The sequence below is a fragment of the Pteropus alecto genome, unplaced genomic scaffold, assembly GCF_000325575.1.
Source record: "Pteropus alecto unplaced genomic scaffold, ASM32557v1 scaffold25, whole genome shotgun sequence".
In the NCBI taxonomy this organism is placed as follows: Eukaryota; Metazoa; Chordata; class Mammalia; order Chiroptera; family Pteropodidae; genus Pteropus; species Pteropus alecto.
This window is the reverse complement of record NW_006441955.1, coordinates 19,564,938-19,586,970: the sequence shown is the minus strand read 5'-3', so window position 1 is coordinate 19,586,970 and position 22,033 is coordinate 19,564,938. Positions and strand designations below refer to the sequence as shown.

General features: G+C 34.4%; 1 protein-coding gene across 1 annotated transcript in view; it reads left to right on the top strand.

Moving 5' to 3' along the window:
• Positions 1 to 22,033, top strand: part of NEGR1 (neuronal growth regulator 1) — a 773,362-nt gene that overhangs the window by 603,265 nt on the left and 148,064 nt on the right. The window contains exon 6 of the mRNA XM_006919323.1: positions 10,915 to 11,066. Within this exon, the coding sequence (XP_006919385.1) occupies positions 10,915 to 11,066 (152 nt within the window). The remainder of the gene's footprint in view (positions 1 to 10,914; positions 11,067 to 22,033) is intronic.

The window sequence follows — 22,033 nt, the reverse complement described above, 5'->3', positions numbered from 1 at the left end:
ATGATTTTTCATTGTTGGCTTTACAGAGGTGAAATGAACTTGAGAAATCATAATGAAGCGAAATGACCTTTCCTCTCCTTTTTCCTGTTGTAGGTATTTACTACCTGGTCATCCAGACAGGCCATAAATTTCATCTAAGTCTTCACTTTGATAAAGGAATATGAGAAAGAGGGTCTTCTTCCCTTCTTTTATTTTCAAAGAAACTAGAAATGAATTAAAATATTTCTCTTTATCTTCAGTGATCCTCTTTCTTTGCTGTTTTTCTTCATGTAATTTATTTATGTCAAAGGTATGAATACATTACATTTATGTAACATATTGTGATTTTCAAAGCATTTTCATATATGATAGTTTTGCAAAATGTGCACATTTTTACATTTCTCTTACACAGAGTCAACTCTTCAAGCTTGTAGTGCTACATGAGAGAGATAGGGAAAAAGAAATAAAGAGGTAAATATATAACAGTAACCATTTAAATGGTGTAGACTTGCTACACTGCTCAACATGTTTCAGAAAGACATACAATGGGAGACATACCTCACTGCTCCTTCAACTGGTCTTCATTCCCATATCCGTCTGACATTGTAACTCTCCATTCTAATATCACTTAGAATATTAAATGCACACGTTGAAGATGGTACTTAATATGACATGGTTCTAAAACAAAAGCCAACTACTGGATCTGGTGCTCAACCATGGAGAGTGATATAAAAAAATAGTCCATAACACTTTTGGAACATATACCCCTATGAATAAAATTTAAACATTAACAAAAAAGACCAATATATGCGCACTAATTTATAACTTATGTATGTGAATTTATGAACTATTATATTGCATACATTAAATGACATACAACAGATAAAATTTAAAAGATGAGATTCAAATGGACATAAATGGACATTCTTAAATTAACATTCTACTATTTTCTTCCCACACTCCAACAGGTCACTTTGTACCTACCTTGGGGTACTTGCCCTCCACTTTTAAAAATCTTATAAAGTATGGTAGTTTAAAGCAAAGAAATTTAAGAAATTTCCAAGGCCAATTTTTATGACATAGCTCTTTACCCTACATGCTGACTGTGCAATCTTGCAATGCATATTATATAACTCACTCTACACAATCTTACCCATTCCTTGCATCATTTTAACTAGATTAAATCTGAGGAAAAGAACTGTATCTCATAAGGTGAAATGACTTGTTGAAAAGAAGTAAAATTTAATTCTGAAGAAACAATGGGAAGTGATAAATATGTTTATGGCTTTGGTAGTGATGGTTTCACAGGTATATACTTATCCCCAAAATATATACAATTTAATGTATGTCATATGTACAATATAAATATGTACATACTTGTATATGTCAAATTATACCTCAACAAAGTGATTTTTTTAAATAAAAAGCAAAATCAAGCCCCTAATTTTCTGTGTCAGGATAGTCCTCTTTCAGATTTTACATCCTAATTTTGATTACTCAGAATAAGTCCCTTTTCTCTCTCTCTCTCTCTCTCATTTTCATTCTCTTATTCTCAAGGCCATTTTTACAAGAGTGAGCAGTTACATGTTTTGATTTTGAAGGACACTGGAAATAGTGTCATTATCACCCTATGTTAAAGATGATCTTCCTTGCTGATCTCAGATTTTACTTCGACATTCAACAATATGCATTGGGCACTATCTGTGAGATAATTTGAAAAATTTGAAAAGGAAGTAAGTTCCTGCATCGAAGGAACTTGAATTTCTAATGTTATCTCTCTATTATTGTATTGTATTACTTTATTTGTTATTTTATTAATTACATTCTAATGATATTTTGCTCCTTTTAATACCCAAAGTCTTATCAGTAAAACTCCATCACCTTTCTGATGACTTTGTCATCTGAGGCCAGGAAAGTAAAGGGAAAATATGTGAAACAACTGGGAGCATTTCAACTACTGAGAACTTGTGAACACATGTACATGTAAGACATAAATACATATTATTATATTTAAAACTTGGAACCAGTTAAACAAAGTTGAAAGTAGGCCATCTCCAGTTTGCAAACTGTGACTAAGAGTTTATGATTTGTCATAAAAATTACCACAACGAACTAAGTACTAAGTAAGAAAATCCTAAGGGAATCTTAAATAGAGTCCATGGAAAATGCACAGCAAGAGTCCATTGAACTCCAATCAGAACATTAACAGTTGCTTCAAGGAAAGGCGGCTTTTGTGCTGGACACCAAATGATGAATAGCATTTCTAAATGTTGCAAGGGGTCAAAAACATGGGCAATGTCATGTAAGCATTATGTGGAGAGTTTTTTATGCCTTGTGCTACAGAATGTGAAATCCAGTGTTATAAGAAGTGAGGTTAGAAAGGCACCTTAGGGCAAGAATTGAAATGTCTTAAATGTAGCGATAAGACATTTGGACTTGATTTCATAGGCATTGGGAAACCACTGAAGAGCTTTCCAAGAGTAGTAAAATGATCCACTCGCTGTCTGATGAAAGTGTTTCTTGGAGCAGCTGGGAGTAATGGAAGGGAAAGATGTAATATGGCTTAAACTGAAATATTGACTGCACAGTTAAAAAACAAGAGAGAAAAGGTGGCATTTCAGTGGCTGATTAGATATTTAAAAGGATAATATGAAAGTAATTTGAGTTTTCTATCTCAGTGACAGGTAAATGGTAAAGCCATTAACTGAAGCTGAGGACACAGGAAAAGAGATTTGGAAAGGACCGGGCTAAATTTGGATTGGGACACACTGAAATTGAGATGTTCACACTGCATACACCTTCCCACCAGTACAGCTGGAATGTGTTTGTGTTCTTAAATTTTTAGTTATATTTAAAAATTAAATATCTGATCTTGTCACTTTATAATTGAATCCCTTTAGTAGTTCTTCGGTGTCCATAGAATTCAGTTCCTAATACCACAGTGTGAAATGATAGGCCTTCATGTTCTGGCTTCTGTTTACCTGTGTGGCTGTGAATCTTGCCATTCTACCTTCTCACAATAAAGACTGCCGCCATCTTGAAATATTGCAGTTCTAAACTGTGACATGATCTTTGTCGTTCAGGCCTCTTCATAGGTTGACGCATTTGCTTATAAGCCCCTTCCACACACACATGCACACATGCCTGTGCCTGGTTATCTTTGGCTGGCTTCCTTCCATTCGTCCTTAAGTCTCAACTGAGATGTCGTCTTTTCCAGCAAAACTACCCTGAGCCTTTTTTACTATTAAAGGGAGCTCTCCAGATGTATTCACATGAACCCACCTCTATCAAAGCACTTATTAAACTATACTCAACTTTTCTACTTGCCTGTTATTCCTACTAAACTATAATCTACCCAAGAGCAAGGATCCTGCCCTGTTCACCATTGTGTTCCCAGCTTCTAACATGGTGTTTGGAATACATTCTGTTGTAAGAATGAGTCGCATAGTCTTTTAATAATGATAAAGTAGAGCCACTCTTATTTTAATATACTTTCAAATTAATAAAGAATATTATTATAAATGCATCCTGTCACCTTAGGTTGTGGGACACTGTAAACCCTATATATGATTACAGAAATGAAGCTGGTTTCTGTTACTCAACTCTGACTTCCCAGGATTTCTTTTTTGTGAATGTGGTCTTTGCAAAACGGTTGTGTTGGTATACTGTGGGATGAAATTTGACATTAAAATCATGAGCACATTGATATTAGAAAAGCAGTTCAAGCAGAGGGGAGAAATCTAGTCATAGGCCAGGTTGTCAGGGATACAAGACTTCATGCAGTCAGGAGAGGATTGACACCTGCACTGTAGCCTTTGTTTATTTGATGTAGGGTTAAAAGGCAATATCTTCCTCATATGAATCAAACTGTCACAAGTAAGGCAGCCCAGAGGTCTCTAATCTAAAATTATTAATATCATTAAAATTGATAAAGTAAACAAGACATACATTTTAAATAACCTATTATAGTCTAAATCATGAAAGTGTCCTAATATATTATAATAACATTAATTTATTCAAATGTGCAGCTAAAGATAGATACTCCTTGGGGCTAAGACAGTGATGCATGAGATTCTTCAGTCTGTTCCTAAGAATAAATGATATCATATTGTTTTTGAGCCTTGAGTACCAAGCAACATGGTAAACCACTAGGTTGCTATAGCAGCATGTTCACATAAATTTTCATTTCTCTCTAGTTTCTTACTCCTTTTAACTTTTTTTTTTGATCTACCCTGCACATCTGTGAAAAGCTTGGATGAGGTTGATAATGCACATGTAATTGATACTGAGTTTGGCACATCTTAAAATCATGATGGCATGATCTTTTCAGTCACTCTTCTACATCTTTTCTTTAAAAATAATTTCCTGTATGCTCAATATTTAATATTTTGCTGCCATCTGAGAGGAAATGTATCTGTTCTAAGAAACAGACCCTATCATTGAACAATAATAATAACATCCATCATATATCTAGTGCCTATTTTATTTGATATATATGTTTGTAGACATTATATTTTATTTTTTAAGAAATTTCTTACATCGATACTTTGAGATTGACTTTATTTTTCCCATTTCACAGATAAAAAAACTAAAAATTATAAAAATGTGTAATTTATTTAGTCAAACATGCAACAATTACTTACTGTGTATCAATTATTAAGTACCTGGCACTATGCTACATGCTTGCATAACCAGGAGGGACTTTGGCCTAATAATTACACTCTCATGGTGAATATAGACAGTAATCAAAAATCACACTAATATGTGAAAACTTAACAACCAAAGTAGTGTGACAAAGAGAAGTATTCATAGTTATGATGTCAATTTGACCAAGTAAGAGATAACACAATAACTCTATAGCATCACTAACACTTCATGTTTAGAAACAATTTTGGACATACCTAAAAATAATGCATTCTTGCCACTTGTCTAGGCTGTATTTTTCTTCTATTCTTGTCACATTATGTGTATACACTATGTGAAGAGATTTATTACCGCCCAAATATTTAGTGAACTTAGGAGAAGAAAACAAACAATAATTGATGCTAAAGTTTGTGTATTGGGGCGATAGTTTGAGGAGGGAGGGAGACAAAAACTCACTTCATGCTTGTCATTTGAGTTCTGTAAATAGACTGAAAGGGTGACTCCTTTGAGGCTGAAGATAGATGCTGTAAGAGACTGCACCGAAGGACATAACTAGACCCAAATAGATAATTAAGAGTCCAGAGAAATCTCAAGATAGCTAGCTGAACTGAACCCTAAATTTTTCTTTGACTTTTTTACCTCATTAGATTTGCCCCATGGATGGACTTGGCTTTCCGTGGCATGGATGCCACACACCACTCTATTTAGCTTTGTTTGTTTTATTCACTGGTTTCAACCACCAATGATTTCTTACTTGTCTCTCCAAAGTCAAATACAATATTCTGGTTTCTGCTTGGTGATATGAATACTAATAGCTATTTTGGTAGGATATTAATAGTAATATTAATATGGTTTTGAATTTTGGTTCTGCTGTTTATCAGATGATGGAAAATAAATTAATCTTTCTAAAGTTTTTCTCATCTGTAAAATGGGAATAATAATGCTTACCTCCTATAGTTGTTATAAAGATTGATATACATTTGAAAATGCTTAAACGTTTTCTGAATATCAGTTTCCTACACTCTTAACACCAACCATTTTTTGTTCATTGACATGTTTTAAAATTAGATTACTTCAGTCATGAATATGTTGAGAACAGCTAATCTTTGCACATACAAAAAGCATTCATGCTCACAGTCCTGCTCACATTGAAAAGATTAGAAATATAGCTTTGATTCAGAACCAAAATATATGTAAGCTAGAACTCTATCATTGAGAAAAGCATTATGACCTGTATGCCATCTCAACATCATCTTCAGATTTCAGGTGGAGATAAGGTCCTTTAGATAGTAGCTATGTCATATTTGTGCTTTTTTGGCAAGAGAGGGGCAGAGTTCTAAATCAGTGCCTCAAGCATAGGAGGCATATGATTAACATTTCATGACCAAATAAAATTTCATTTCCATTAACTATGTCAGAGTTCTACCATCACCCTTGACTTTTTCTATATCTTTTTTTTTTTTTTGGTTAGATCTTTTAGTTCATACCACCTCTTGGAACTCCATAAGCCTGCAGTCCATTGCTAGAAGTTATATTTCTTTTCTTTGTGTACAAATAATTCTTATGATTGAAGAACTTCCTTCTTTACTCTACTCTTTTATCTCTGCTATGCTAACACCCAAAGATCAATTAATAAGACCACATTAATCTTATCCAATTATATAACATGATATGTTGTTATTATATTTCCTTGTAACTCTACTCTGATGAAGGGTCTATCATCATTTGAGAGCATCTCTCCGACTCCTATTCCAAGTTATTTTAACATTGTAAATGTCGTCTGATAGTCTCATATATGTTTTCTCTATCAGTAATGAAGTCTTTCTGTGACTATTTTCACCTGAGTTTGTTTTTCTAGAAATATTTATTGTTACTCTTGATAAGAAAAAGCAAATAATGAAAAAAAGTCCCCAAATGTGTAGTGAGGCTGGATTTATAAATATACAATGAATGTGGTCTAGTGTAGCTGCTCCATTTATTTTTGCAATCTTAATCAGTGCCAATGGCTGGGTGTTCAGTTTTGCAGTTATGTTGCTGTGGGCTCTCCTGGCTGTCTTAGATAGGTATTGCCTGAGAGAGGTTATGATTGTAAAGTCTGTAAACATTTCAAGAGTCAGAAAAATAAGTATTACTAGTTATTAGTATGCCTTCCATGTGCTACTTCTGACTGGCACTTGAAAATATGAGACTATTCTAACTCAGAAATGGTTAGTTAGGCTGTGTTACTTATGAGTTGGCAACATCTGCTAGCAAAGCAAACAGCCTGCAGTTTATAGATATGTGGCAGTAGCAAAAGACAGAAAGAAGAGTGAGGGCAATGGTCTTCAGTATGTGTTTTAGTCCACTTGGGCTGCTATAACAAAAACCATAAACCGGGAAGCTTAGAAACAGAAGATATTTATCACACAGCTCTGGAAGCTGGAAGTCCAAGGTCCAGGTGTCAGCATAGTTTGGTGAGGGTCCTCTTCTGGGTCGTAGATTTCTCATTATATCTTTACATTGCCGAAGGAGCGAGAGATCCCTCTAAAGCCTCTGATAAGGCACAAATCCCATTCATGAGGGTTCTACCTTCATGAGTTTAAGCACCTCTCAAAGACTCCACCAACTAATACCATCGCCTTTGGTGGTTAAGATTTCAACATATGAATCTGGGAGGACACAAACATTCATATCATAGTGGTATGGGAACAAACTCCTATTAGTGGCAAAGGGTAGAGGACAACAGTAATAGAAGAATCTTATAACCACAAGGTCAACTGAATGGTAAAAATGCAAAAAAATTAAAACGATCACACATTTCTAAGAAAGTACTGTATGCTGCTGATCTACTGCTGAGGAAAGGAACCATACTTAACCCCTAGCTCAACATAATTAGTTTCTCTCTTCAGGGGAAAGGACTATAAGAAAACACCTCCCATTCTATAATCTAAGTCAATACAAGAATGATTCCCTTAGAACTTAAAAGAGTTAAGTGTTAGAGAAAAGAAAGAAAGAACTTCAAATAAAACAGTATTCTAAATTTAGTTCTCCGGTATTATTGAAAGATGTATTGTAAACTATTGCTTGAGTTGTCACTTTTAGATTTCACATCACTGATGGAAGGAAGTCTGGTTTCATGCAAGTCTGAAATGATATAAAAAATCTATAAGGCCAGGATCTTCTGTAAATACGCCCATATGTGCATGGTTGAAACTGATCAAGGATTTTCTTTAACACAGAATAACAATTCACTTTGCCAAATATATTTTTTACTGATAAAAAGGAATAATTCCCTTTACAGAAAATAAAATTTTATCCAACCATATTGGAATAAATCTATTTCATAAAGAAAAATGTATCGTCAGTTAAAGAGCTCTTTTATTATTTGTTTTTAATCAAGGAGTGAAATGATGTCAGGGCCATACTGACAGGACTTCTAGGTATGGCTCAGATTTCTATATCCAATAACTAACAGTAGATGTGTTCATGTTAACAGGTCCTTGTTGTGCCTAAATCACCCTCTGTTATAAATGCTTGTTTATATGTCTGATTCTTATCTTCGGCTTTGACCATTGAAGGGCCTACAAAACTCTTCAGAAATCATGTGTTGCCCAGCCTAGTCCCTAATCACCTAGTGCAGAACTCATCTTTGAATCAATTTAATGACTATTTTCACAATTGGTATAGCTGAGAAAGTCCCTCATTCCCCCAGAATACCTGTAGGAAAATCACAGAAGTACACCCTTAAGTGATAAACTCCATCTCAGAAGTCATTCTCCCTCAAAGGTCAGCTTTGCAAAGGCTGTCCCAGACATCTATCAGGCAAAAATAGGTTCTGAAATGGTGTTTGAGCAGTCAGCACTTCTGAAACTCCCAACTATATAAGAAAGGAAGCTTTGGATTCTCCCATAATCTCAGAGAGGTAACTTTCCCTAGAGGGAAGAAAATATCCCTAGGGAAGATATTTTTCTTTTTCTTTTTCTTTTTTTTAAAAATTTTTTTGGCCATAGTCACCTGCCAGGCTGATCAGAGCAGCAGGGGGTGGAGCATTAAAGTGCCTCTCTGGTGAGGATGCACATAGCACTGCTGGCCAGAAGCCAAAAATATACCTACACATACAGAGCATGGATAAGATATGTGATTTAGCAACATCTGTGGCTTTGCCTTTAGATACATTAAAGGGCAGAGAATTGGAAGCCAACTTAGAAGACAGCCATAAGGAATATAAGCAAACAGTTCCATTTAGTAACTGAATATATTCTCTTAAGATTTTCTACCTAGAGTCTAGCTAAATAAAGATCCTGATTATTTTTTTCTCAATTCTCTAGCACCCAAATAAATCTTAGTTTGATAGATGGGATTTAGTAGTCTACGGACTTGCTGAGACCTCCAGAGAATGGAGAGTGATTTGAGCTATAATGCCTATGCTCTCAGGACAATCGAACTGATTTTTTAAATATACAACAAATATTAATTGGTTAAAAATAAAGTTATTAATGTGATGCAGAAAAATGTGCAATAATCATGGTGAGAATTTAGCATAAATTTTGATAGATTTGCAATATAAAACAGAGGAGTAAAAGCTGCCATAGCCTTGATATTTCATGCCCTATTTTCTTGTGTCAGAATTGGAAATCATCAGACTTATTGCTCAGGTTGAAGTTTTTCAATATTTATTCAACTCAAAATTTTATTAATATGATTAAAGCTTGAGTTTTAGATAAGCCAAATTCAACTATTACATGAAATATAAGTGATTCCCAGAATAATCAAGCATGACTGCTTATTTTAATCTGCATTTAACAATAGTATATTTTATCTAAATTCAGATACAAGTCATATAACATAATGCAAAGAATTTCAACCTAAACTCTCAGGGAATGCAATTTATTAGCATCTTTGTAATTAAATACATATTTAGTACTAAAACTTGAACACATTAAAGAAGTAATGCTAACATGCCATTTAGGCTATGCGCTTAGATAGCCCATATTGTGATCAGCGCATCTTTTTCACAATAAACATAGGGGATAGTTAAGGAGAAGTTATCTGGTTGGCATCCTCATTATAGCAGCATTCATAATGAGAGAGTGAATTTCTTGAAGGAGCCACCGAAAAGGACTGACATCCCCTCCTGTGTTGTGGGGACATCACCCAGATTCCATTGACCTATGAAATATTTATTATGTACCTAGGATACCACTATTAAGTGCTATGTAGGATTCAAATATAAAATAAAATAAGTCCATATGGCTCTGCCTTTTGAAGAATTTAAGATAATTTAATTTATTTGAGTTTAAAAGACTTGTGTGCATAAAAACTGCTAGAGAGAACGATTGAAGAATGTGGTGTTGGTTTCATAAATCCCACAACAATTTGGAGAGAAACACACAGAGAGGAAGAGAGGAGAATCGTTTAAGGCGCATTAGAGAAAGACAGATAGGATATAGGTCAGCCCTAAATGAGAAAGGAAGGATTTGATGGCAGAGAGAAAAGGAGATCATGACCACTGGATGTAGATTCAGGAAGAGTGGAGCAGGTGTGGGCATGGGGAGCACTGAAAACAGTAAAGCTATACCAGTCTATGTGGGAGTGAGGGCCTCTGTTGGTAAGTCTGTAAGGAGGTTATTGGGTCGTTAGGGTGGAATCAGGCAAAACTGAATCCCATATTAAGGCCCAGAAAGTTTAAAAGACTTTCCCAGACACATTCCTAAAACGTGGCAGAGATGAGACTCAGCCTTAAATACTATCCTTAATAATATATAGCTGCCTTTTTATAGATGAATCATCTAACAGCAAATCATCTGTCTAGATTGTACGTGGCAGCAGTAAAGTGCTGTTAACCCTGGACTCACTCAAAACCATCTTATCACAATTGTAGGGTTAACTTTCTTGGAAGTTATCTAGTAATATCATCTGAAGTGGCCTAGCTACTTACCTAGAAACCATCAGTTGGTGCTCTTAAGGGAATCTTTCTAAGGGAATTAACCATTTATTCATTCTTGACTTTAACAGATGAGATGTCATTGCTCTGGTATGTTTAATTTTCTAAAACACAAAACAATGTATGAATAAGACACATAGATATCTGAGCTCATTTTGTTATATAGTGCAAATAATCCCACAGGAACAGTCTACAGCTGTTGTACGACCTCTTTTTTCCTCTATTAATGTAAGGAAAATATAACTGCACCGTTATCATGCTTTAACACAAGTGTGGTCAAAACTGTGGTTGCTATTACAACCCCATCTAAGAAAAAATCTCATGATATCCGCAATAAATATTTACCTAGAGTTTATTTTGTCTTCCAGGCTCTTCAATGGCCAACAAGGAATTATTATTCAAAATTTTAGCACAAGATCCATTCTCACTGTTACCAACGTGACACAGGAGCACTTCGGCAACTATACTTGTGTGGCTGCCAACAAGCTAGGCACAACCAATGCGAGTCTGCCTCTCAACCGTAAGTAACACAGTGTTGCCAAAATACTCCCATGGGCCTCTTGGCTCCTATCCATCAGTAGAGATAAAACGTAAGAATGGACTATGTTCATTTTAGGACTCGGCCTGATATTATGACACATTTCTTACACAGAAGAACTTGGCTTTAAAAGAGTATGGGTATTTGAAAATTTTATAATCTCTGTTGAAGTCTACATGTGCTTAGAAAAATATCTTAGAGTTGAGAAAAGGAAAAAAATGCATAAATAATAGGATCCACTAAAAAATGTCTTTTGACTAAGACAGTTGGTTTGGTGAGATTTTGTTTGTTTTTTTGTTTGTTTTGTTTTTTAAAATGTGTTATCTTGAAAATTAGTTTGCGTTGAGTTTACTCTTGGTTGGTTTTATTTAGACACTCATCTTGGAATGGCAAGAATTTTACATGCCATAAATAAAATGAAATAGTAAATAAGTGATCATGTACAAAATATTTTACCCACATAGAGAATATTTTTACTCAAAACTGTGTTTTAAAATACAATTTAATGTTTTACTAAAATAGATACTGCATTTCTAATGTACCTTAGTTCCTAAGGTCTAGAAGTGAAAAAGAAAACACAAGGATGAGTTGAGGGAAGAGCATCCTATTGTAATGTTTTTTCCTGAAATTCATTTTAGTGCTTTTCAGAGGCAGAATAACCAACAAATTGTTATAACCATTAAATAGTCCTAATTTTGAAATGGAGTGTTTCTTAAAATATTCAAAGAAAACTATAGAGAATACACTCTTTTCAATTCCAGAGTTATCTGAATCATCCTTATCTCTTATAGTTAATATTTTTATAGTAGCATGACATGTATATTTACGTTATCCAGTCATCATAAGCTGTCTCTGAAAAATGCAAATATTTGTGTAGTGAATCACAGACATGGTCATTTCCATGTCTCAGAAATAAGGATGCAATATATAATGTTCCTTCTACTTAAAAATATACTATAATAACTTTTATGATCTGTGAACTTTGAATTACCACGATTTAGGAAATTCTGATGTTAAATAAAATATATCAGTTTGTTGTTAATAAAAAATAATCATTTGTAAATGATTTGTGATATATACACTTTTAAAACATCACCTTATTTGTTATTCCAGCTTAATGTTACTTAATATTTCTTAGTATCTCCACTGAAAGGAAAGCATTGCTTGCCATGCAATAGGCATAGTATAATATACTTGCTTGAGTTTTTCATGAGGATGATTTATTTAATGTAATTATGACTAATATAAACCATTAAAATATTATAGAGCAGTATAAATTCCAGTTTAATGTAAATATTGATACTTCTTAGGTATGCTATTAATATTTTAAATGGTTTGAATATTCGAGAAACTGAAAAAATAACTAAATTAAAAAGGCAAAGTAAAGAAACATTTAGGACTTAATAACACATTAAGTTTTTGCTATTAAAATTTTTAAGTCACATTCTGATATTCAAAACTGAAGTATTAATGAATATAACAAATTAGGAACAAATGTCCCTCATTTAAATGTTTATTTTACTCTGACAACATTAACACAATCATCTTGAAATAAGGCACTGCTCAAAAGGCTATTAAATGTGGTATCTCTATAATGGACTTCAATGATCTCTCTCTGCCACTGGATTCCTGTATGTAGAGGTGCTATGAAATACTAGTGCAGTTTGATTTATTTTTTCATAAAGAGGTAATATGCAAATATTATCTGTAATTACGAACATAGCCCTGGCAGTTTGAAGATATATCCGTGTATTCAGAATTCTTGGATGGCCTTATCATAAGATCTTATTGCACTAAGCCTTTCTATTGTATACAATAATTATTTTTATATATTTTTCATCTCTTCACCAAATTATGTTTGTTGAAAAGACAGGATCACATCTGATTATTTTATCTCCCATATCAGCAATATAGTGCCTGCTGTTTAATAGGCAATCAGTAAATCTGATTAATGAATTAGTTAATCATTGAATAAATGAGTAAAAAGTTAACGAATAAATGAATGAATGAACTGGGTTTTAGCAGTAGAATATGCATTTGTAATTTCTAGATATATGAGATAATCCCACAAATAACACTTATTGTTAGCTTACTATGTACCAGATCCTACTTTAATCTCTTCATATAAATTTGTTCATTTAATTCTCATACAATCCAAAAAGATAAAATCTATAATTCCCCTCTTACAGATAGGAAACTAAGATAAAGACAGATTAAAAGCTTGGCCAAAGTCAAGTGGTTAATAAGTTAATAAGTAACAAAGCAAAAAAACATGAATCATGACAGTCTGGCTTCAGAACTCAAGTTTTAACTACTATATTTCACTCTTTCACTGTGAGCACAAGACCATCAGTGGAGTAGACATAAGTTGTATTATTTCAACATACTCTTTGAAAGATAAACCTCTACATAAAATGTGTTTGTCCTTCTTGTGGTTTTAATCAACTTTTCAATAACTTAGGGTGCTATTTTTAATATGTAAAAACTTTTAAAATAAATGTTTAGATATAAACATGTATCAGATATCAAGTTTAAGTACATAAAAGATGAATGGGGTCAATGTTTGACTGAAAAGTTATACAAAAAATGAGACTCAGGGACATTTAAACACATTTTAATAAATTTCAAATCTCCTTGGAATGGTACAATTATCCAACATGGGCATTGTGACTCTGCAAACTATGTATAGGGAAAGGCAGCTTTCCTAAAGTTCATACAATGCTAGCTGGCGAGAAAGCAATGTGTCCCTTCATAAGAACTCCTGTCATATCTTCACAAGGTCTATGAATGGGAGGGTCTTCAACTTCTAAACCCATCCAAGACTAGAAGCCAATTCCAAGCTGATCTAATAATATTCCAGTTCTAGCCTGCGACCTGCTAAAGACTTTTTAAAATCTGTTACAGAAGATCAGCCCTTCCTATATTTAGGGGAATGTGTAAAGCTAACTTACCCATCTTCATATCCAGGAGAAAGGAAGTAGGGTCCAGAGTTTGCCCCTGTATACATGATGATATATGGAATGTGCCATGAATGATCAAATTTCCATGCTTTTATGATTTGTATTCCCGAATGATTAATATGTTCAAAGACAGGATAATCAAATACGTGAGCTACCTAGCATAGTGCTTTTATGTAGCACACACTCAAACTTGTTCATGACAGCATTTCAACAGAGCTTTAGCCACTGGGCATTAGCTCTCCATCCATAATTACTTAGGATAAATCCTGAGACTATTCCAATCTACTTGCAGTTTGTATAACTTACAATTTCCAGATCAACAAGAAGACAAAAAGCAAGAAACTATAATTTAAAGTGTTGCCATAACTAAGATTATCCAAAATGGAATGTTGTACTTTTTGTTGTGTTAGTGTGTGTTTATGTTTCACGTAAAGGGAGTCAAGCAAGTCTTGGTTAAAACCTCAGTTTTACCACATATCAGTTATGTGTGACTTTGAATAAACTACCTAAATGCCAAAATCTCGGTTAATTTATTTATAAAATGAGGGCAGTGATCGCTCCCACCTACAGGATAAAAATTAAATGGGGGCAATTCATGTAAAGCACTTATCACTCAGCTTGGATCAAAGTAAACATTCAATAAATGTTAACCATTGTTATTATATCATATTCCCCAAGAGCACTCAGTTCAATTCATTTCAGAAAAATGTGTGTAGATATCTGAATTTATTTGATGGTTGACTACTAGTACTTTTCTAAGGGTTTAGATGGTAAACTCTCACTGGCAAGCCAGGGAGAAGGCATGCAAATTTGAAATAATGCCCCGAATCTAGCTCATTACTTAACCTCTTCCTTTGCTCAGTGCAGAACCAGAATTTGTGGCACTAATTTCAGATTAAATATGGTGTTTACAGTGTAGAAGTTTGGACATCTAGGAGATTCGAAGAGTAAAGGCAGAACTAAAACAATTGTTCTATTCTGAGTCTCATATAAATCATTCAGTAGCAACATTTTTTCTCTAAATATTTATATTGACTGCCTACCATTTGCAAAGCACTGTGCTAGATATTGGAAAGAAAAGGATTAATAGAACCGGTACCCCATCCTCAAAGAGTTTTCAGATGAATAGAGGAGGGGGACAAGAAAACAAGCAACTATAAATGCAGTATAATCAATGGTAACATACTAGGGCAGAGGAGAGGCTGTTAATTTAGTCTCAAGTGGCATGAAAGGAGGTCATATCACTATATAAATTATAACTAACATACAACTCAAATACCACTTTAGTCATCACTGTCTCATTTTGAGAAGCAGAACTCTGCAGAATTTATTCAACAATAATCATAAGCACAATGTATAATGGCACAAATGAGAAAATGATCAAGTCAGTCTCAATGACTCAAGACAAGCTGTAGAGGAGATGGCCTTGAACTAAACTATGGATGTAATTAGGTTGTGTCTGGGTAGAGAATGGTGATGAGAGAGCGAGAGAGCGAGAGAGCGAGAGAGCGAGAGAGACTCTAGTCTGGAATGAGTCTAACATGGCAGTATAAAGCAATCCAATATGTTTAAAGACATGATGGTACTTTAATGTGATTAGAGTAAAAAGCCGAGATGAGAGTGGACAGGTTGGTAGAATTAGGACAGGAAAATGTGCAAATGAATTTGAACTTTGTCCTGGTTTTGAGAAGCCAAAAAGCAGGTTATAAACAGCTTTAGTTTCTGAAAGATGTTCTTAACCAATGTAGAGAGCTAAACCCAGCTTATTAGATTTATAATAATAAAGGCAAAGGAAGATAATTGCACAAAAAAAGTAGCAGAGATGAGAGATGATAGATAATTAGAAGAGAGGGGAATTATAGGAATCTATAGATAACTTCCAATGTTTAGTTTGGATGATATTAACCAGGACAGAACACATAAGGAAGATTAGCACTTACAGATTTGGGGAGAAGGTAGAGTTGAATGAAGAGAAATAGGTTCAATTTTAGACATATTCAGTTGGAAGCAATGTCTAGTAAGTAGCTGGATATTAAGTCCAGAATGGAGATATGATTTGAAAGTCATAACAATGAAGGTGGTAGTTTCAGTCACGAGAATGAATAATATTTCTCATAAAGGCCATGTAGAGTGAAAAGATGAGCAAGAAAAAATTACCGAAATGCAAGTAAAATCAGCATTGAGGAGTGGACAGTGGAAGAGAAGTATCCTATAGAAGCATTCTGATTTCATGCTGATGGAGATGCCAGAGGAGGACCAGTGCCATGCATGCCACAGAAGGAGACCAGATCAAGAGAGAGGGTCAGGAGTGTCTGATGCTACCTCAGGTAGAGGAAGTCTGAAAATCAACCACTGTTTCTGACAATGGCAGTTATTGGTGATCTTTGCCAGACCGGTTTCTGTAGAAAACTGGAATTAGAAGGCACATTGCAAGGGATTAAGGTTAAATAAGTAGATGAGGAAGCAGAGACATGGGCAGTAAACTTTTCTTTCGATAGGCTGTGCTATGAAAGGAAGAATACAGACTGATGACCTGCCTCGATGTCTCAGCTGCTTATCTCATTTGGGGCTCATTTCTGATTAGTAGGCCCATTGGCTACGTGTTTATTAACAAGTCCTTGACTATGAAGATGCAGCAACCCCAGTCGTTGGTGAACTACACTTGCCATACTCCTTGCTTTTCTACAAGCCTCCCTCATTCTGTTTGCCTCTGTTTACAACTTTTCTCACATCTTTCTTGGATCCCAGAGAAACAAGAAAGGGCTTTGATTTAAGTCACCTTAAATGCCTTTGCCTCCCATGGCATGTAACCCTTAGACTATAATTATAAGAGAAACTGTAATTTTAAGTACAGAAGTTAGTGATTTCATCAATATAATTACTTCAGGTAGACTGTATACTTTCTCAAGTAAGGATAAAGCAAACAGTATAGTGGAAAAACTACGGAAAAGCTAGTCTACATGAATCCCTCATCCTCTAGGTTATCTGTATTTATGAAATATGTCTGCATTCAAAAAGAGTGTGTGTGTGTGTGTGTGTGTGTGTGTGTGTGTGTGTAAGAGAGAGAGAGAGAGAGAGAGAGAGAGAGAGAGAAACAGAGAGAGAGAGAGAGAGAATATTTTGCAATCACTGTAGATCAGCCTCAGGGTACAAGTACTTTAACAGAATTAATAATAGATGACAGGGTGCCAACTACTCAGGAAAAAAATATTCTTTAAGTAAAAGAAAATTGGGATTCATAATTATTTTGGATTGGATTATTATTTTCAACTGTGTTTTTTGCTTCCTGAACATGAGCAACTAAAAGAGATGATTCCTCTAAGTCTTCTCCTTAAAGAATGTGAACTGAATGGTCCCATCCTGCCATCTATGGGTTCAGTTCATCAAATGTACATCATCATTTGATCGGTAATTTAGTAACCAAAAAAAGTCATTGCTATAAGTAAAACATGTTATATATGCTTTGTTTCCCACTTTCACAAATGAACAGATATTTACTATAGAACACTTATTAAAAGACTCATACTCTAAAGGGAAATAAGGAAAGAGAATTAGTTAAGAAGGAAGAAATCTTAGCTACATAAACCAAGTGCTTAAAATTCACAATGCTTTAATTTAACAACCTTCTTCTGAGACCTATATATGAAAATATCTGGGACAACCCAAGTTTTAATATTAACAGTCTTTGCTTACCATCTCAAATAGATAACAATAATATTGCCACAATATATGGATGCCAACCCCCTTTTTAATGTGTTCCCAAAAGTGAAGTGTCAAATCTTTTGCTAGAATATAAGTCCTATTGCTGTAGAGACCTCTCCATTTCTTGAGTGAGTATGTCTGTGTGTGTGTGCATGCGTGCAGTCACATTCATGTATTTATTCAAATAACAAAGAATTGCCTCAGAAATATAACACATAAAATATTCAAAGGACTCACCATAACTGCCTTTTCCCTGCCTTCACAACCCTGTGGAGACAATAATGAAGTTTCGATTTTAAATGCTTTATACAATCGGTGCTATTTAACTTTCTGGAAAATCTCCTCTCATGTTAAAGAATATTTATTCCCAGTCTACTTAATTTGATGGACACCTCCTCTTTAAGAGTGAAAAAAAATGTCAGTAGCTTATATCCAAAAGAAAAATGGAAGAAGCTATTGGAGAAAGTAAGAATGTGGGTAACATGACAGTTTTTTCCTGTTTAGATCTGACGGATGCAGGAGAATGTTATTTTTTGACTGATTTGTTGAATATGGAACCAGCTGTGCCCTTGCAAGTAATATTTCATTTCTCTGCTTGTTTCAAATATCCCCACATGCCAGTAAGCAACTGTATGGGCTTTCTGTTATTTTTGACTATTATAATGAAGCTTGATTCCATGTGAAAGGTGATACCACAAATTTGAATGATTCATATTTTAGATTGAAATTGATCTCCCCTCTTGCAACTTAAAAGAGATGGAGTTTTCATTTTGGTTGAAAGAGGCAGTAATAAATTTAGACTTGATGATTGTTGAAGATAGCGTGCTGTGTGAGGGAACTTGCTTTATCCTTACAGCTTTACAATGTTAATGGGATGCCTTTCGTGGATGCTCTAGTAATAAATACTTAACAAAATTAGATCTTCAGTAGTAGGTAGATTTTGATATAGCTAAAATGGCCTATTGAATGGCTCTCTACTAAACAGAAATACATAGGCACTAACATAATCATCACACAAATAATGGATGCGCACAAATTTGCTGAAATAGAGTATGAGTAAAGCAAGAGGGTGTTTTTCCTCCCCAATCTTAAACCTAGAACCTGTGTGTATTCTCAAAAAACTAGACAAAAAATGGTCATTCGATGCCATTCGTGAGAAATGATACCCAACAGGATGGAGTCAGAATAACTGTTGAAACCTCTTGTGCCCTAGGCTCATCAAATTGCCACAAGTAAGAACCAAGTATGAAGGCTAATAGAGCTTTAGTTAACTATATCAACTGACATAACTTTAGAGCTATTGTAGATCTCAGATATTATCTAGTCAATTTCTTTCACACTTTTTTAAGTAATGGATTCCATTCTTTTATAAAATAAAACTTTATGCAAACCTTATTATATAACAAATATAAAATTAAAGTTAAACAGTTTGGTTGATTTGGAAGTAAATCTCCTTTTCCTTCTACATCAAATGACACAGTAACCCCAAAGCCTGTCAAAAAGTCATGGAGGTCCCTCCCACTGTTTCTCTCACTCTGTGCCTCTGAGAGGAGACCGTACTCTGTGGAATGTTACTGCTTTTCTAATAAACTTTCCTTTGACTCTGGAAAATAAAAAGTCATAGAGTTCCAGAAAATTAGGTTTTAAAATATACGGTATGGAATGATCTTTTTATCTTTTAAATGAGAAAGCTGAGGCTCAAAGAAGATGAGTCAGAACTCAACACTGTACATTGTCAGAGCACATCTAGGACTAGAACTTAACTTAGTTTTTCCTTCTCCCAGTGCTCTTTCCACTGAACAGGCCAACCACCAAAAGCTTTGGAATCACACGGGTCTGAATCAAAGCCACAACGCCACATTGCAGGATGATGACATTTCCTTCAATCTCAATCTTTATGCCTCAGCCATTTCATCTATAAAATAAGGAAAATAACTTACTTTTATAGGGTTTTTGCAGAGATTAAATGAGACAGGATATGTAAAGTGGCTAATATATAGTGCCCGATCCAAAGCAAGTGCTCATTAAATGTTAGTTTTCTTTTTTCCTCTGTTATATATAATCTAAATGTTGAAGGATAAACCAAAGGGAGCTCAGATCTACATTACCTCAATAACTGTAACTTTATGTCACTGAATATCCAGGAATAGCATTGGTTCTTTGATTCATTTATTAACGCACTTATGTATATCACTATTATGTTGTTTTTTATTAGAATTATTAATTAAATCAGCCACACAAGTAAGCATTCACTTACAATAATGAAAAAAAAGTGGTCAGGTTGATAGAGAGGGTTGTACAAGATTAATTACTCTACTAATGTGTTTCTCTCAGGTTAAGAGGCATTTTGACAGCCGCATCCTCAAGCTACTGAGACTGAATATCTGTACCTATAGGTGACAAAGGGTTAGTAAATGCCAAAGGGAGAAGGGAGCTTTGATATCTGCTGTTGTCATTGATCAGCCTTGAAATGTAGCAGGCTTGTGGGAATTAGGTACCAAAAAGATATAGAAAAATCAAAAAGAATTTCAAATATAAACATGAAATGTATTGGGAGCCCTATTTTAAGAATCAGACAATTTAAGTTCTGGCCTTTACTTGTAAAGACTCTTAGGCAAAGCGCTTAACTCTTTGGCCTCAGTTTCCACATCTGTAAAATGAAGAGAATAGAGTAACTAATCTCCAAGTTCTCTTTCAGCTGTAATGCTTTAAGGTTCTAAGAAATCTATATATGGTTTAAAAAATAGTATTTATGTATTGATTGTCATTCAAAAGTTACACATACTCCTTAACAAAGTAGAAATGCTGCCAATATTTTTCTCATCTGTACGTTTTTGTCATTGAACTCAAAATTATTTTTTATTGACAGAAAAAAAATGTATTTTTATGTGTTCTGTTATGTGGTGAGTTTCCATAAAGTTTAGCTCAATAGTGCTGCTGGCCTAATCATGTTGTCATCTCTACAAAGAATTTTACTCTCTAGGGAAATTTCCTTTATGTTCACAGTTTCAATTTTGTTGGCCAATAACCTATGAAAAGGCACTAGAATAGACCTTTTTGCTTGCTGTTTTATTTCACAAAGCTCTAACCCTATAACAAATTAAGCCAAAACGTGACCCTGTATATATGGGAGTTGTGGCTATTAAGACTCTGAAAAAATGAAAACATGCCAACATTTCCAGCCTAAAGAAAACATATTACCAGCCTCTCCTTCAATAGCGCCTTGCCTACTCTTTTTCTTACAAAGCATATTAGAAGTCTTGTGAGAGACTCCCCTCCAATTATTTCTAAGAAGTGTCTTAGAGAATTTTACCCACCAAGCCCTGTATCTGTGACTAGATTTGAAACATGACCAATGATTTGAGCATATAAGGTATCAGTCTGAGCTACTCTCCCACTTCCACTTCTGTGCTGTGAAAAATGGAAATTGCGACCCCTAATATAAGATCCAGGGATATGTGTGAATAAAATGATTATTGTAAAGTTCTAAGTGACATTATTATAAAACTTCCCATTTATCCTCAGGCAATGTGAAGCATAATTAATAGAGAATATCACCAAAATAAATAGTAAAGTGAAATTGGCTTTTTTTTTTTTCTGTTTCGATGTTCCAGATAAAAGGAAGAAGAGCAAGAATTAATTGCAAAAGCAATGATATTTCAATGGGCCATGCTTTCTTTAAAATGCTGTAAATTCCATTTTAGTAGCCATAAAACTGCTGGGGAAGGGACTGAAAATTCCATGTTATTGAATGTGTCCATTCAGCATGGACTGGATGTACTTACTTAAAAATATAATTCATTTAAGATTTCTCTCCAGAGAAACAAATTAGACATTTGTTCAATATATACTTAAGCAAGTTTTAAATAAATCAAGCAAGATTTGCTTGCATAGAAATGTTATTTCACCTTTGGAATGACCAGACGTTTTTAGCGGGTTGGATTTTTTCAGTTTTATACTTTTTTTTACAAGCTTTCTCTTTCAACAGTTTTAAGGCAAAATGGTAACTTGGGTTACCCAGCTCTAAAATGTGGTATTAGGTAGTCAGATGCTCTTAAGTTTTCTTTCTTTAATTTTTAAATCAATCCAATTAGTGCATACATGGAGCAGTCTAACTAGTGAGGCAGATCATATTTCTTGTCAAAGAACCATTAGAGTACTATTCGGTCCATTTATAAAGAATCACAGGTTTTCTAAAATGCTTCATAATACAAGGTATAGCAAAATATTTTCCTAAAACTGGCGAGATAATAGCCTATGTTTTGAGAATTAGTGGTCGTACCTGTA